Raw genomic sequence first — 16,092 nt, 5'->3', positions numbered from 1 at the left:
GCCATGAATACAGAAAACGTGATCTAAGACCGTAGTCGATGTCTCCTTCGCTGACGGCAATTTGGGGAGGGGAATAAAATGGACCGCCTTTGAGAACCGGTCCACCACAGTGAGAACTACCGTCTTGCCCCTAGATGGAGGCAAGCCAGTCACAAAAGTCCATCGCTATGTGAGACCAGGGCCTCGAAGGGACCGACAACGGCTGAAGTAGCTCCTGCTGGGGGTCAATTGGATCCCTTACCCGCAGCGCAAATCGGACAGGCCAACACAAACCGTCGAACATCCTGCGCCACGGATGGCCACCAAAAACGCTGCTTGATTAACCTACAAGTACGAGTCGCTCCAGGGTGGCAAGCTAGACTAGAAGAGTGGCCCCACTGAAGTACGCTAGTTCGGACTGACTCAGGTACAAAGAGCAGACCCTCTGGGCATCCAGTGGGAACAGAAGCATCGCGTAGTGCCGCGCAGACCTTGGACTCCACCCCCCAGGTGACCGCAGCCACAACCCGTTCGGGATGCAAAATGGCCACCGGGAGGGTGGGACGAGCCTCAGCCTCAAAAACCTGCGACAGCGCGTCAGGTTTACCATTCTTAGAGCCTGGGCGATAAGAAATGGTTAACCTGAAACGTCCAAAAAATAATGCCCAGCGAGCCTGCCTAGAATTTATTCTCCTGGCAGTGCGAATGTACTCAAGATTCTTATGATCAGTCCAAACGATAAACGGAAATCGCGCTCCCTCTAACCAGTGACGCCACTCCTCCAGGGCCAGCTTGACAGCTAGTAACTCCCTATTCCCAATGTCATAGTTCCGTTCCGCCGGGGTTAAACGATGAGAAAAGAAGGCGCAGGGATGTATTTTCTCGTCCGAAGTTGACTTTTGAGACAAAACTGCCCCAACCCCCACCTCCGACGCATCCACCTCCACAATGAACTGACGAGATGGGTCAGGGGTCATTAAAATGGGGGCCAAAAAAAATCGACTCTTAAGGTTCTCAAACGCAGCTTGGGCCTCCGACGACCAACAGAATCGTTTCCCTGTAGAGGTGAGATCAGTCAGAGGAAGGGCGATCTGGCTAAAGTTCCAAATGAACCGCCTGTAAAAATTGGCAAACCCCAGAAAGCGCTGGACCGCTCTACAACTATCTTGGGTGGGCCAATCAGCAACTGCCTTTACCTAGGCGAGATCCATTCAGATACCTTCAGGCGAGAGAATAAAACCCAGGAACGGATCAACTGTGCATGAAACTCACACTTCTCCAACTTAACGAATAAACGATTCTCCAGCAGCCGCTGGAGCACTCGCCTGATGTGCTGGACATGATCGCGCTCATTCTGGGAAAAAATCAGGATGTCGTCGATATAAACAAAAACAAACCGATCGACCATGTCTCGGAGCATGCGTTGACGAGTGCATGAAAGACCGCCGGGCAGTTGGAAAGCCCAAACGGCATAACTAAATACTCAAAGTGCCCTGTATGGGTGTTAAAGGCGGTCTTCCACTCATCCCCCTCCCTAATCGGAACCAAATGATAAGCACTGCGAAGGTCCAACTTCGTAAAGATGGTTGCCCCCTGAAGGAGCTCGAAAGCTGATGACATCAACGGCAAAGGATAATGATTCTTTACCGGGATGTCATTCAACCCCCGATGATCAATACAGGGGCGCAACGAACCATCCTTCTTCTGCACGAAGAAGAACCCTGCCCCGGCTGGAGAGGATGAGGGACGGATAATGCCTGCTACCAGAGAATCATGTATATACCTCTCCATGGCCTCCCGCTCCGGACCAGACAGAGAGTAAAGGCGCCCCTTAGGTGGAGAAGTGCCAGGAAGCAGGTCAATCGCACAGTCGTACGGGCGGTGTGGAGGCAGAGATGAAGCTCGTGACCTTCTGAAAACCGCTCTCAAATCATTGTAAGCCTCTGGTACATCCACCAAGTTAATCAGCTCCTCCTGCAACACAGAATGAGACAAGACAGGGGGAAAAGCAGCACCCAAACACTGAGCTAAACAGAAAGGGCTCCAAGCCAAAATAGAACCACGGGCCCAATCAATATGAGGGTTATGTTTAACCAACCAGGTGTGACCCAACACCACTGGAGTGGTGGGCGAGTGAATGACGTGAAATCTAATCTCCTCAGCATGATTACCAGACAAAGTTAATGTGACAAACTCCGTGGTGTGAGTGATATTAGTGAGATGGGTGCCACAAAGGGTCCTGGCAGAAATAGGTTCGGCCAGTGCAACGGCCGAAATTCCCAGACGAGTTGCAAATCTGGAATCCACGAAGTCGCCCTCCGCTCCAGAGTCAATCAATGCCGAAACCTGGAAAACAGCTCCCCCAAACTGTACTGAAGCTTGGAACTCTGAACGGCCACCAGGTGGCAGTCGAGTTGTCGTGACGCTCACCATGCGCTCTCCCTTGCGTGAAAAGCGTTGCCCTGCCACAGGGCACGCCGCTACCATGTGAGCCGCCTCACCGCAGTACAGACAGAGCTGATTATCCAAGCGACGGCGTCGCTCTCCTATTGTCAGCCGTGCTCTCCCAATCTGCATAGGCTCCTCCTCCGGGAGGATGCGGCGTTGAGACATCATGTCACATGCTGCTCCATACGGGACCCCGGTGACGTGTTCATGGGGAATCCCCTCTCTACGGTGCCGAGAACGGAGAGTAATCCGGTCGTCGACCCGAATGGCGAGATCGATAAGCCCATCCAAGCCAGGGGGCAGCTCTAGTGAATAGATCTCATCCTTCACCTGCTCAGCCAGGCCATGGAGGAAGTGATCCCAGAGAGCCTTCTCATTCCAGCCGCAGGACGTGGCGAGCGTGCGGAACTGAATGGAGTAACCGGACACTGACTGCTCTCTCTGCTGAAGCAGCGACAATGCTCGTGCTGCTTCAATACCGCGTGCCGAGCGGTCAAACACCTTGCGCAGCTCCCTCGAGAATGCCTCAAACGATGCACAACAGTCATGCTTGCTGTCCCACATAGCCGTTCCCCACTCTCTCGCTTGACCAACTAGGAGAGTGATGACGAACGCCACCCTGGATTGCTCCGTGGGGAAACAGGAAGGCTGGAGAGTGAAAGTCAGTGAGCACTGGGACAGAAATGACTGACATTGAGTTGGGCTCACCCGAGTATGGAGCGGGTGGATTGAGTCGCGGTTATGCGTGGCGAGGAGCAGGTGGGACAGACGGGGCAGCCGGAACAGACGGGGCAGCCGAAGGGCTGGCCTGCAGCTGGTCAAGCTGTTCGGCTAGCCGATTGAGTTGGAGAGCGATCTCCGAGTAGGTGCAACGAGAAGGTGCAATTTCCTCCTGCTGTCCACCCAGAAGAGAGCCCTGCTGCTGAAGAGCTCGGCGCAGCTCCGTTTCATCTGCTGAATCCATTTGTGGTGAGTAGATTCTGTCAGGGTGGGTACTAGACAGAGGACTCAGATGCAGAGTAGAAAAAAAGGAGAATCTTTATTCTCGCCACAAAACACAAAATAACATAAACAATAATAAAATGCTCTGGTGCACACAGAGATCTCCGAGCTGGCCGGCACACTGCGAGCCACTTGCGCTGCCGGATCTCCGAACTACGGATCCTTTGACGGGAAAACAGAAGGTGAGACTGATACTTAAAACCATACAAAACATGGGCAAAGACAAAACAATCTACTCACGACGACAGACAGAAAAGCAGAGACATATAAGGGAGTGGGGGAACGAGCGACAGGTGGGGAAGAATCAGCTCGTGATCTGCACAACCCCACCACGATCAGCGCTGATTGCCCAGACCACGAACTACCGAACAGACAGGACAGGTGGAAGCTGAGACGGCACCCTGCACCGTGACATAATCTTTTTGCCATTTTTGTGGATGGAATTACAGACATTTTACATTTATTTCAACCATCATCTACATAACTTTACCATATCCACTTATCTTTTGTTGATGAAAATGTGGAATAAATCCATAACTTCAACTGAAAACAGAACTTACACAAAGAGAAAGAAGAAAAAAAAGAAGCCCCATTAAAATTCAATTCCTCAATGGTAATAACATTTGGGGTTCAATTTATTCTTTGACACTGATTAATTGCATAGAATTGCTGTAGCCATTTCCTGCTGTAAACGTCAATTAATTAGCCGACAACATTAGATGTGATAATTAATACAGTGGGTGCCACAGCATGGGCCCTGGATCCTTCACGGGTGGCCGCTCAGATGCCTGTGAACGATGCAAACACTCCAATTTTGGCATCTATGGGGATCTGGAAGTTCTAAGGCAGTGAGTTGTATGAAAGAAGGAACTTATGTGCATAGGTTCATGTCTAGTTAAGGATACAGGCAGCAGTGGTGGTGTCAACATCCGTTCTCCCTGTGGTCTTGCTGGTTTGGAAAGCCTTTGTTGATCACTGACATCAGTCTGAGTGGCAGTGATTCATTCTGGAGCACATAGTCCCTCTCCCAAAGTCCCTCTCAATTAAAATGGCAGCATATGGCCCAGTGACCAGTAAAGCACAGAGGCAGCTATCTGATAGAGACGTCCCTCAGTAAGGCTGAGAGGGAAAGTGTGTCACCTTGATCTTTTAAGAAGTGTCCGCTCCTCCTCGAGCAGCTATATTTGGAACAGATAGATCCTCTTGACGGATAGTGTCCTGTTGGCCAAATTGTTTACTGTGTTAATTTGTTTGCATGACTTTTTGACTCAATTACAGGATGCTCTCAGATGCATGCGTCCTTCATGTATGCTAATTTGAAGGGTGGTAAATGTCAGAAAAAATATGTCCTTTAAATGTCACTAAGGAACTATAATAAGCAGAGACATTTGACTATTGTGTTTTCACATATTTACACCTCACAGCATCATTGACAGCACACAAGAGCACAGACTGTACAGTCATTTAATTTCACATGTGTGCTTGTGCTGCTGAAAATTTTATATCTTTGTGATTTTTTTTTTCTTTTAAAAGAAAATTAAAAAAAAAGTTCTGTCAGTTTTTCAAATGAAAAAATGGCTTACTTGAACGATGGATTGGATTTGTAATTTTTACATTTGTTTACACAAAGGGTGTTAAAGAAGAAGTGTACAAGTTCAATGTTAAATATTTTTCCTATCCCATCAAGATGTGCAGAGACAGTTTAGGTCCCATCATATTGTGCATGTTTAGGTTTTCTGAACATTTCAGATTATACTGGTTAATTGAAATCATTGTTTATTTTGTTAATTTTTGTATGCCATGTTTTGGGATGTGTGCATGTCTATATGTTAACATTTCATTTTTAAAAATCACTTGACTTAACGCAATATTATCATTGTACTTTAACACTCCCACTATTGTGTAAAATATTGCATTGTTTCTGTAATAAAATGTAGTTTTGACACTTAGCATGCAGATTGTTAATCACTCACCCTCATGTCATTCCAAACCTGTAAGACCTTCGTTCATCTTCAGAGCACAAATTAAGATATTTTTGATGAAATCTGAGAGCTTTTTGACCCTGCATAGACAGCAATGGAGCTACCACATTCAAGGTGCAGAATTAAAATAGTCCATGTGACATCAGTTGTTCAAAAGAAATTGAGAAGAAATTTTTGAATAAATTAATTCTTTTTGTTTTCTTTGCACATTAAATGTATTCTTGTAGCTTCATAAAATAACGATTGAACCCACTTATGTCACATTGACTATTTTAACAATGTCCTTACTACCTTTCTGGGCCTTTAATATGGTAGTTCTGCTGCTGTCTATGGAGGATCAGAAAGCTCTTGGATTTCATCAAAAATATCTTAATTTGTGTTCCAAAGATGAACAAAGGTTTTAAGGATTTGGAATGACTTGAGGGTGATTAATTAATGACAGAATTTTTCTGAATAAACTTTTCCTTTAATAGTTAGTAAGGTAGATGTTAAATATAGTTATGGAGTAGGATTAAGGGATATAAAATATGACCATGCAGAATAATAAGGCATTAATATGTGCTTTATAAGTACTAATAAACAGCCAATATACCAGTACTTTGCATGTTAAGCAACTAGTTAATAGTGAGAATTGGTCTTTGAACTAAATTACCATAAGTTACCATTGTTTTTGCTTAACACCATTTTATTTTAAAGTTACCACATGAAAAGGAGTTTTTTATTTTTTTTACCTTGTACTCTTATCAGTGTGCTGAGTTTGAGTCGACTTCACAGCTTTACCATTAGCCCTCTATTAGATAAGCCTGTTGCGATTTGAGGTATGTGCCAATCTTCAATCATTTCCCCTGTAGTCATCCGTTCCTTCGCTCATCCAAGAGTGAACTCAGGGTGCAGTTGTTAATGGGGTTTCATGAGCCATACAATGTCTTCTAGCAGTGGTTGTCACTGTGAATCTCCCAGTGAAAGGATTTTAAACAGCAAGATTTGCCCACACCTTCATGAGTTATGGGCTGTCGTTCCACTGTTCAGGGCGTAGAGTGCGTGCAATTTGATATTACGATTTCTCTTGTCTAGTCACTTTGATATATGTCTGACAGTGTGCATATGTGTGTGTGTTTATTTAAGGCTTGTTTTTTTATTTTATTTTTTTCACTTTCATATTCAAATGTTAGCCTGGGCCTTGATTGTCTGCCTGCATGATCATTCCCTGCTAATGATGCCACCACCCAAAGGCACGCGGCAGAATGGCAAAGATGACTCCAGCCTCTGAACTTGTGTTTGCGATGTGAAGTTCAGTCATATTAATCATTCTGTCAGACAATGAGAGCAAGGCGCCCATGGGGTAAAAAGGAGACATGGCCCTCTGAAGCCGAGGGTTTTAGCAGAGTAAAAAGAAAAGAGGGGCTGTATGCTCGGCAATTGTTATTATTTATCCAAACTCTGGCACGTTCTGCTCTGACACGGTTGCACTCTACAGGGGCACATGGGTTTTCTTTTAGATTGTTTTAAGTGGGAACTGCACAAGGTGAGGATAGTGCAAGAGCAGCGCATTTAGGAGCTTATTCATCACATTTGTGCTCCGTGTCAGAAAGCCGTCTGCCCCAGAGAGCACAGGAGCGTATGGATTTGGAGGTGTTATGCTTAAAATGAATCTTGCTCTTTGTTCAACTGATTTAGTGAGTCAGTAAGTGTGTATACATGTACAACATACATTTACATTATATTTACAAAATAATACCTGTGAAAAAAGAAGCTTGATAGCTCGAGTCATTGTAATATAATCTTTATAACATTAAAGGGTTAGTTCACCTTATGTCTTTAATGAATCACCCTCATGTCGTTCCAAACATGCAAGACCTCCGTTCATCTTCAGAACACAGTTTAAGATATTTTAGATTTAGAATGAGAGCTTTCTGTCCCTCCAATGAAAATGTATGTATGGTATACTGTCCATGTCCAGAAAGGTAAGAAAAACATCATCAAAGTAGTCCATGTGACATCAGAGGGTCAGTTAGAATTTGTTGAAGCATTGAAAATACATTTTGGTCCAAAAATAACAAAAACTACGACTTTATTCAGCATTGTCTTCTCTTCTGGGTCTATTGTGAGTGTGTTCACAACACTGCAGTGTACTGATGTCCAGTTCGCGAACAGATCATTCGATTTAACCGGTTCTTCTTGAACCAGTTCACCAAATTGAACTGAATCATTTGAAACAGTATGCATCTCCAATAAGCATTAATCCACAAATTACTTATGCTGTTAACTTTTTTAATATGGCTAAGACTTCCTCTGAGTTAAAACAAACCAATATCCCGGAGTAATTCATTTACTCAAACAGTACACTGACTGAACTGCTGTGAAGAGAGAACTGAAGATGAACACCGAGCCGAGCCAGATAACAAACGAAAAATTTGACTCGTTCTCGAGTCAAGAAACGGGTGCATCGGTTTTCGGATCACCAGTAGTAAAAACCGATGCAACCGGTTCTTGACTCTTGGACTAAATCTAAAATATCTGAAACTGTGTTCAGAAGTTGAACGGAGTTCTTACGGGTTTGGAACGACATGAGGGTGAGTTATTAATGACATCATTTTCATTTTTCGGTGAACTTGTAAACACACTCTGTGTCGTCGTTCTTATTATGAGTCCAATAATGTCCCGCTCATTAAGACAAAAGGCTTTGAGCTGATGATGGAGTGCTTTTGTCTCTTGCACCTGTGCTCTGTTTATAATGGGATCTCTCCTATCAAGAGCTTACAGATATTATGAATTCATTATTTCTGCAAATCCATCATTGGTATGTTAGCGCTGGTCTTAAATGATTCAGCGAAGCAAATCCATGATAATGTCAAGAGGATTTTTTATTTTATTTTTTTTACAGACAGAACAGAAAGGGTTTAGTTCTAAAGACGTGTCAGTAGTTTATAAAGCTATATGCTCTAATGCCCAGCCATCATGTTGCAGACTGGATATGCTTTGAATTTGTGCGATCAGCCGGATGTGCTATATATTAAGGTGAGGTTAAATTGAAACATGGCTGTGTAGTCCCTAGATGGTAAGGCAAGGCATGGCTGACAGTTGATGTAGGAGACGACGTTGATTGATTACAACGCCTGCTCAACATATGGCGATATATGAGATTTTAGCTCACAGGGTAACCAAGGGTAAAAAAGCGATGGCTCATATGTTGAAGAGAGTTGGGATGATAAATGAAAAATGCCGCAATGGATTTCATTCACACAAATCTGCTGAGCTACTCTGTCTTCTATTAATAATACTATGGTAATCCTCTGTGGTAAGAATTTTCTAGGAAACACTGTTATCTTTTGACAAAACAAATTTCATTTTCGTACTTTAAGATAATCCTACAATATTAGCAAGTGTGATTTATTCTCAGTGTGTAGAAATGTATCAGAAATCCTGTATTATTATTTTAGTTTCAAGTCAGTGCTTTCATTTTCAGGACTCATTTTAGAACTGACAGAAAACTGTTTGTTTTTTGTGCCTCATTTCATTCTGTGTAATCCAAACACTGTGATTTCCGAGCAACAGCAGATCAGGGTACACTTTGCAGCGATGCAGTCATGCGCTCATAAAATGCAGAGAATGTACCCAATTGAGCCAGGTTCAGATTAGCAAACACTATTCTAAAAATCATTTCATACTGGGATTGTCAGTGTATTAAGGGATTCACAGTCACATTTACTCAGCGTCAGCAGTCAACACAGCACAAGTCAGACCTTGTTAGTTTCATAAACGTACATTTATTTTTAAAGAGCCAGTGTAATTATAATTAAAGTTTGCTCGCTTTTAGTCCATGTGTGTCAGCTTTGAGATTATCTATATGCTAACACAATCTTGAAAAGCTATGAAGTAATATAAAATTTACAATCTTTCTCTTCCAGGAAAACGGGTAAAAAATATTGTTGAACGAGGGACAATCTCTTTTACTCTGTAAAAAAAAAAATAAAAAAAAAATAAAAAATAAAAAAATTATATATATAGTATCAATAAAACAAAGCTTGATGGAGTACATTTTACAAGAAAATACTGTTTCAGTCTTTCTTAAATATTTCATGCTTAATTCTGTTATTTCTTTGAAATTTTCTAGCAATTTTTGAGTGATAAATTGTTTCTACAACATTTGTGACCCTGAACCACAAAACCAGTCATAAGGGACTTAATTTTTTTTTTAAAGAGAAATAAAAAATTCATTCCTCATCTAAAATTTGATGAATAAGCTTTTCCATTTTCCAGTTAAAGTTGTCCAAATGAACTTCTTAGCAATGCATATTACTAATCAAAAATTAAGTTTTGAAATATTTACAGTAGGACATTTACAAAATATATTCATGGAACATGATATTTAATAAATATCCTAGTGATTTTTGGCATAAAAGAAAAATCAATCATTTTGACCCATACAATGTATTTTTGGCTATTTTTGGTTCAGGAACACATTTGTCCTTCCAGAACTTCCAGTTTCTGTTTGAAATCCATGAATTTGTTGAACAATAACTTTCATTCATTTATTTATTTTTTATTTTTTTTCTCTCCCAAAAACATGACTGTTTCTCATCTTCTGTGTATTTTAGGTATGGTAAACTACAGTGAGGTTACTGGTTATCCACTGGTCCAGCACTGGAAGCTGCGGTCCATTATGTACCATGTGAAGCTCAATCAGTGGAGCCTCTCCCAAGGTAAAACACCCTCAATCTTCCATTTACATGGAAGTATTAAAGGGTTAGTTCATCGAAAAATGAAAATTATGTCTTTAATAACTCACCCTCATGTCGTTCCAAACCCGTAAGACCTCCGTTCATCTTCGGAACACAGTTTAAGATATTTTAGATTTAGTCCGAGAGCTCTCAGTCCCTCCATTAAAACTGTGTGCACGGTATACTGTCCATGAGAACGAGTCAATCTTTTGTTCATTATCTGGCTCGGATCGGTGTTCATATCATTATATCATAATAAAGTATTTTTTGCTATTTTTGTACCAAAATGTATTTTCGTTGCTTCAAAAAATTCTAACTGACCCTATGATGTCCCACGGACTATCCCATTTTTTACTATCCCATCTTAATATTCAGAGACAGCTATAAGAAAGCCATCTGTATGTTGATTTCTTTGTAAACACTGTGGTGCTATCATAACGGTACTCTTCATCCTGACCAACATTTACTCAACCAGTGGTGTGAGTTTGGGGCCGAGGCTATCTGTTGGGCCGACCAATGGCAGTGGAATATTCAGGGAACCTTTTTTTTTTAATTATTATTCTGGGTTGGTAGTGGTGCAGAAATGACACACTTCAACTTCAAGCAAGACAAAAGACAGCATTCGAAGAGGCAAAATATTATTTATTTATTTATGTATTTATTTAGTTATTTATTTATGTTTGCCTTCATCTGGTTTCAATGACTTCACTTCATTTGTTTAATGAACGCTGTATGTTCAATGAGCAGATGTTAGATTCCAAGTGCAGTTTTATAAGAAATACTCCCTGTTAATGAATGGCCTGAATGGCCTTTAAAATTTGATTTCCTTGCTCTCATTTGGCTTGCACCAGTTCCCTCTCTTCACGTCCCATTACCATTAAAGGATTCATTTTTCATATGACTGAGAAGTTGAGTTTTTACATTTTCAATTAAAAATGTTTTCCCACTTTTTCCCCTAAACTTCTCCTGCATCTTCTAACTTGAGGTCAATTTACAAACATGGACATGAAGGTCATAAGAGGAAGTGGAATAATGCAAAAGTATTATTATTGCAAAATGTTATTTTATTTATTTATTCAGTTTGTACAAGATATGAAAACATTGTGTTGAAATAAGGGATTGTTTCTCTGTGAATTCTGTGAATACCCACATGAAACATTTTTATAAAACGACAGTTTGTTAACATGCAAACCAGTTCTACTGTCTGACAAAAGTTTCAGAGGTCTTCAGTACTTTTGCAAAAGTACATGTAAACAAGTACTTTATATTCTAAAGTACTGCAGGGAAATGTAAATTCTGTGACTAAAAGCTTATTTTAATTATTTTGATGGATATTGAAAAAACAAAACTAAAACAATAATAATAAAAGTTTTTAAAAGGTCAGACATCAGCCTACACAAAAGCATTCAACACCTTTGCAAGGGCTTGTTGTTTATCCTTCCCTTGTTTCCCCAGATAACATTTCACGCGCTGACAGATCATGTTTTCACTCTTTTTCTTCCAACATTCTTTTTGTCATGTGCGCTGCATTATGTTTAACTTTATTAAAAAAGGACTATAAAGCCAGTTATAATGCGTATTGTAGAGGCACTGAAAATAAGCATGCAGTAATAAAACTGCGATTTTCACAGCTCAACATAGTTTGAATTTTATCTTTTGTTTGATTTATAATGCAACTTCAGCTTTTAATTAAGATTAATTTAAAGACTGAAGTGAAATGGAATGTAATGTAAAGTTTGATGTGATCTCTCACACAACTAAATGACTCATTCTTTTACCTTTTTTCAGCCTTCAGTTCAGCAGTTCATTCATTGGATGGGGCCACTTTGCGCAGTGATTTTGTGTCCATTTTAAAAGAGTTTGGCAACCATTTTATCCAGGAGGCAGTGTATGGCTTTGAGGAATCCTGCACCATATGGTATCCCAACAAGCAAGTTCAGCGCCAGCTGTGGTTGGAATACCAGGATATCAGCAAAGGTAAGCTATACATATATGTTAATTTAAAATATTTAATTTGCTGCTTTAGATCATAATATGTTGGATCTCATTCACTAATATGTGCTTACAAGTTGCATATTGTGCACAGGTGTATGTTTGTTTGTAAGTTGTAAGAATTATTTTAAAATTATGTATTTTATTTATTATAATAATAATAATAATAATCTGACTTCTGTAATGGTCGCTTGTTTATTTAATAGTAGTAGTAGTTTTAGTAGTAGAAATAAAAATGACCCTACAATATTTATTTTTCAATAAATTTAATTACTTAGTTGAAAATATGATTAATATTAAATAATATTATCTAAATATAGAATACGTGTTACCTTATTGATAAATCATGTTTTCTGCATGAACACGCATTGGTTTTACCCATAGTTAGTGATTGAGAAGAGAACTAATGTTTTTCTTCTTTGTGATGCACCGTTTTATTTTATTTTATTTTATGAGGCGATAAACCTTTCAATTTTATGAGGAGATAAACAGAGCAAAAATATTTTGCCTGTCCATAAATTATGCAAAGGTAAATAATTGAATATTTATACATGGCTAAATAAATTATAATTACAACAATTTAAAAAATAAACTATCGTCTAGTTATGTGCATATTGTGAGAGTTTGGCCCGGTGCAACCAAAGTTTGGTTTTGTCATAATGTAACATCCATTTTGGAGAGGATGTGGACAGGAGCTGAGGAAGTAAAACTCAACACAGCCCTTGGGAGGTTGGTCACATCTGTTCAGCCAATAAAAGGGGGCAAGGGCAGATGTGAGAAGGCTGGCTGGCTGGCTGGCTAAAGCTGAATGCAGGCCAGCACTGCTCCGCACTCAGGAGGCCCCTGGGCAGGCTCACCTAGTTTTTATGCTTCAGCTCCACTCAGCTGAGCCCATATATATATATATATATATATATATATATATGTACAAGGTCATTTAGGACGGAACTTATTTGTAAAGACAACAAAAGTGTGACGCTAACAGAAGAAGAATCACTAGAGATGGCCTAGACAGTCTATAGAGTGACTTGGCCAAGGATGGTTCGCTTTCTATGCTTATAGCTAGTTTATCGGCAATGCTTTGGGCATTCATGAAATAGCAGCACTATGAACATGAAAAAGTGCATTGTGATCCACACAGACATTTCTTTATGAAATAGGCACCAAGGTCATCTGACAAGGCATAGAGGCCTCAGTCTGTACTCTTCTATTTTCAAGGCAAATGAGAGTAAAATAAAAGCTGTGGGTGCTCTTCAGTTTGATAATCTAACACTCTTTTGTGTGTCATTTGTGCAAGTGTCTTTAGTTGGGGTTAGAAAATCTATATCTGATGTGTCTGTGAGTAGTCCATATTCTGCTAAAAGCATTTTGTGTTAAAGGCCAAGTGGTAGCAGTAATGATCTTTCTTGAAAAGATCAACATATGTGATCAAATTTGTCAGGTCAAACAATCACTCAGAAGAAGGTTTTCCAAGATAAATTATGTGAGATGTGCAATTCACATTCATTAAATAGTTTGTTTGATTATTTGAGGGCTGTCAAAAAGAACATGTTTATTTCTGAGATTAATATTTTGCATTGAAAATAATTTATTCAATTAACCATTCCTGAAGTTTAAAATTGTACCTGTCCATCTATGATTTATGATATGTACCATTCTCTTATTGCTAACATCTTAGATCGGTATTCTCCAATTAGGACCAGGTCTGTTGTGCCATGTCTCTCTCCTCTACTTGGTTTAATGCAGAGCTTTGCGCTATGAAAGCAAAATGTAGACAGCATGAATGTATCTTCACGAAAACATGTATAACTGTCCATTTTCTTGTTTATTCTGACTATATTAAGTACTTTAAAACTGCCTTGTACTAGGACTGTGCAAATAATTGAATGCAATTTTCATCAGCATCTCGTCAGTAAAGCCGGTTATGTGATTAGTAATAAATCTCAAGCACATGCTTTCAGATGGAGCGGCATTTACTACACAGAGCAGTAGTTCACTAACAAGCTATGCAAAATTGCGATTCATTGATGATTATGAGTGCGATTTTGAGTAGCTTGTCAGTGAACTACAGCACTAAATCACATTCAATTATTTGCAAGGCCCTACCCATTAATGCAGCCCGCTCTTCTTATATCTCCAGTATCATTAACAAAGCTAATAATATAGGCCTAAAGAACTATTTAGCATGGTAAACAAACTAATCCAGGCACCAAACTATAGTATCATTCAACATGAATCGGGTGATTTGTGTTGTACTTTCTTGCACCACTTTCAGGGAAAGGTAGATGCTTTATGGACTTACCATTGGTGAGGAACTGAATATTTGAGAAACTCAGCCTGCCCAAACTCAGTCTACCCAGTCATTTTTTTTACCTTGACAAATCCACCTATAATTAACGATTTAATTCAGAAATTGAATTCCTATTCAAGGTGGCTAGCCCCTGCCCCTGTCTCACACCTCATTGCCACTTTGTGCCTAGTGTGTTAGCCAAGACCCAGAGCAGGGAGCTAGGGGAGCCTGCCATCGGCACTCTACCCAGCCTCTACGGATGGACCCCTGATGGGGGTGGACCCCGGATGGAGCCCTTTCTGTGCTAGGCTCGGGGACTGGAGCCCTCTCTGGGCTAAACTCTGGGACTGGAATCCTCTCTGAGCTAAACTCAGAGACTCGAGCACTCTCTGGGCTAGACTCGGGGACTGGAGCCCTCTCTGGGCTAAACTTGGGGACTGGAATCCTCTCTGGCCTAAAATCCGGGAACTGGAATCCTCTCTGGGCTAAACTCAGGGGCTGGTGCCCTCTCTGGGCTTGACTCAGGGACTGGAGCCCTCTCTGGGCTAAACTTGGGGACTGGAATCCTCTCTTGCCTAAAATCGGGTACTGGAAGCCTCTCTGTGCTAAACTCAGGGACTAGAGTCCTCTTTGGCTAGACTCCAGGACTGGAGCCCTCTCTGGGCTAAAATTGGGGACTGGAATCCTCTCTTGCCTAGAATCTGGTACTGGAGCCCTCTCTGGGCTTGACTCAGGGTCTGAAACCCTCTCTGGGCTTGACTCAGAGACTGGATCCCTCTCTGGGCTTGACTTGGGACAACAATCTCTTTGATATTTTTCAGTCTGGTTTCTGCTTACAGCAATGTACAGAAACTGCTCTAATAAAGATCATCAATGATCTTTTACTCTCTGGTGACTGACAGTTTGTCAATTATTTTATTACTTCACCTCATCTCAGCTTTTGATACTGTTTGTCATACAGTAAGATATCAGTCTCTCGCAGAGTTTGGCATTTCAGGCTGTGCATTATCCTGGTTCTCCTCATATAGATAGTTAATACATACATCTCACTGCACAGTTCCAAATCTCTCACTCAAACAGGGTGTTCCTCAGGGTTCAGTTCTCTGACCATTATTATTCATCATCTACATTCACTCTCTTGGCCAAATAATTAGTCGCCATGGTTTGAACTATCATTGTTACGCTGATGAAATCCAGATATATACTGCTTGTCAGCCAGACCCAATCAATGGCCTCCTTATCTTCATATGTCAGTGAGTTTTCTCTTCCTATATTCCTTTTCGCTCACTCCAGTCTTCTAGTTCAGATCTTTGTGTGCCTAGGTTCTGCTTATCTTCAATGGGCTGCAGGTCCTATTCTGCCACGGCACCCAAACTTTGGAACTCGCTCCCCTTGGCACTCAGAACAGTTACCTCTTTCAGTGAATTTAAGTCAAAGCTTAAAAAAATATTTGTTTAATCAACACTATCACTTAATAGCATTGTGTATTTGTCCCATATGTATTCTTTACTATGTCCTTATTACTTAATTTGTGTTATAGACAACTGCATTATTTGTGACTGGATTGGGCAAATGTCCAAGTCATTGTATTCTTTTCTATGTCTCTGTTACTTTATTTGTGTTACATGCAACTACATTATTTGTGACTGGATTGAGAAAATGTCAATGTGTTTTTCTT

General features: G+C 40.7%; 1 protein-coding gene across 3 annotated transcripts in view; it reads left to right on the top strand.

The window, feature by feature from the left end:
* LOC132096346 (astrotactin-1-like) overlaps positions 1-16,092 on the top strand; it is a 295,271-nt gene that overhangs the window by 191,942 nt on the left and 87,237 nt on the right. For all 3 annotated transcript variants that reach the window (XM_059501638.1, XM_059501637.1, XM_059501636.1), the window contains 2 exons: positions 10,010-10,114; positions 11,921-12,109. In XM_059501638.1, the coding sequence (XP_059357621.1) occupies positions 10,010-10,114; positions 11,921-12,109 (294 nt within the window). The remainder of the gene's footprint in view (positions 1-10,009; positions 10,115-11,920; positions 12,110-16,092) is intronic.

The sequence above is a fragment of the Carassius carassius genome, chromosome 20, assembly GCF_963082965.1.
Source record: "Carassius carassius chromosome 20, fCarCar2.1, whole genome shotgun sequence".
Lineage (NCBI taxonomy): Eukaryota > Metazoa > Chordata > Actinopteri > Cypriniformes > Cyprinidae > Carassius > Carassius carassius.
This window is presented reverse-complemented; position numbering and strand designations above follow the sequence as displayed.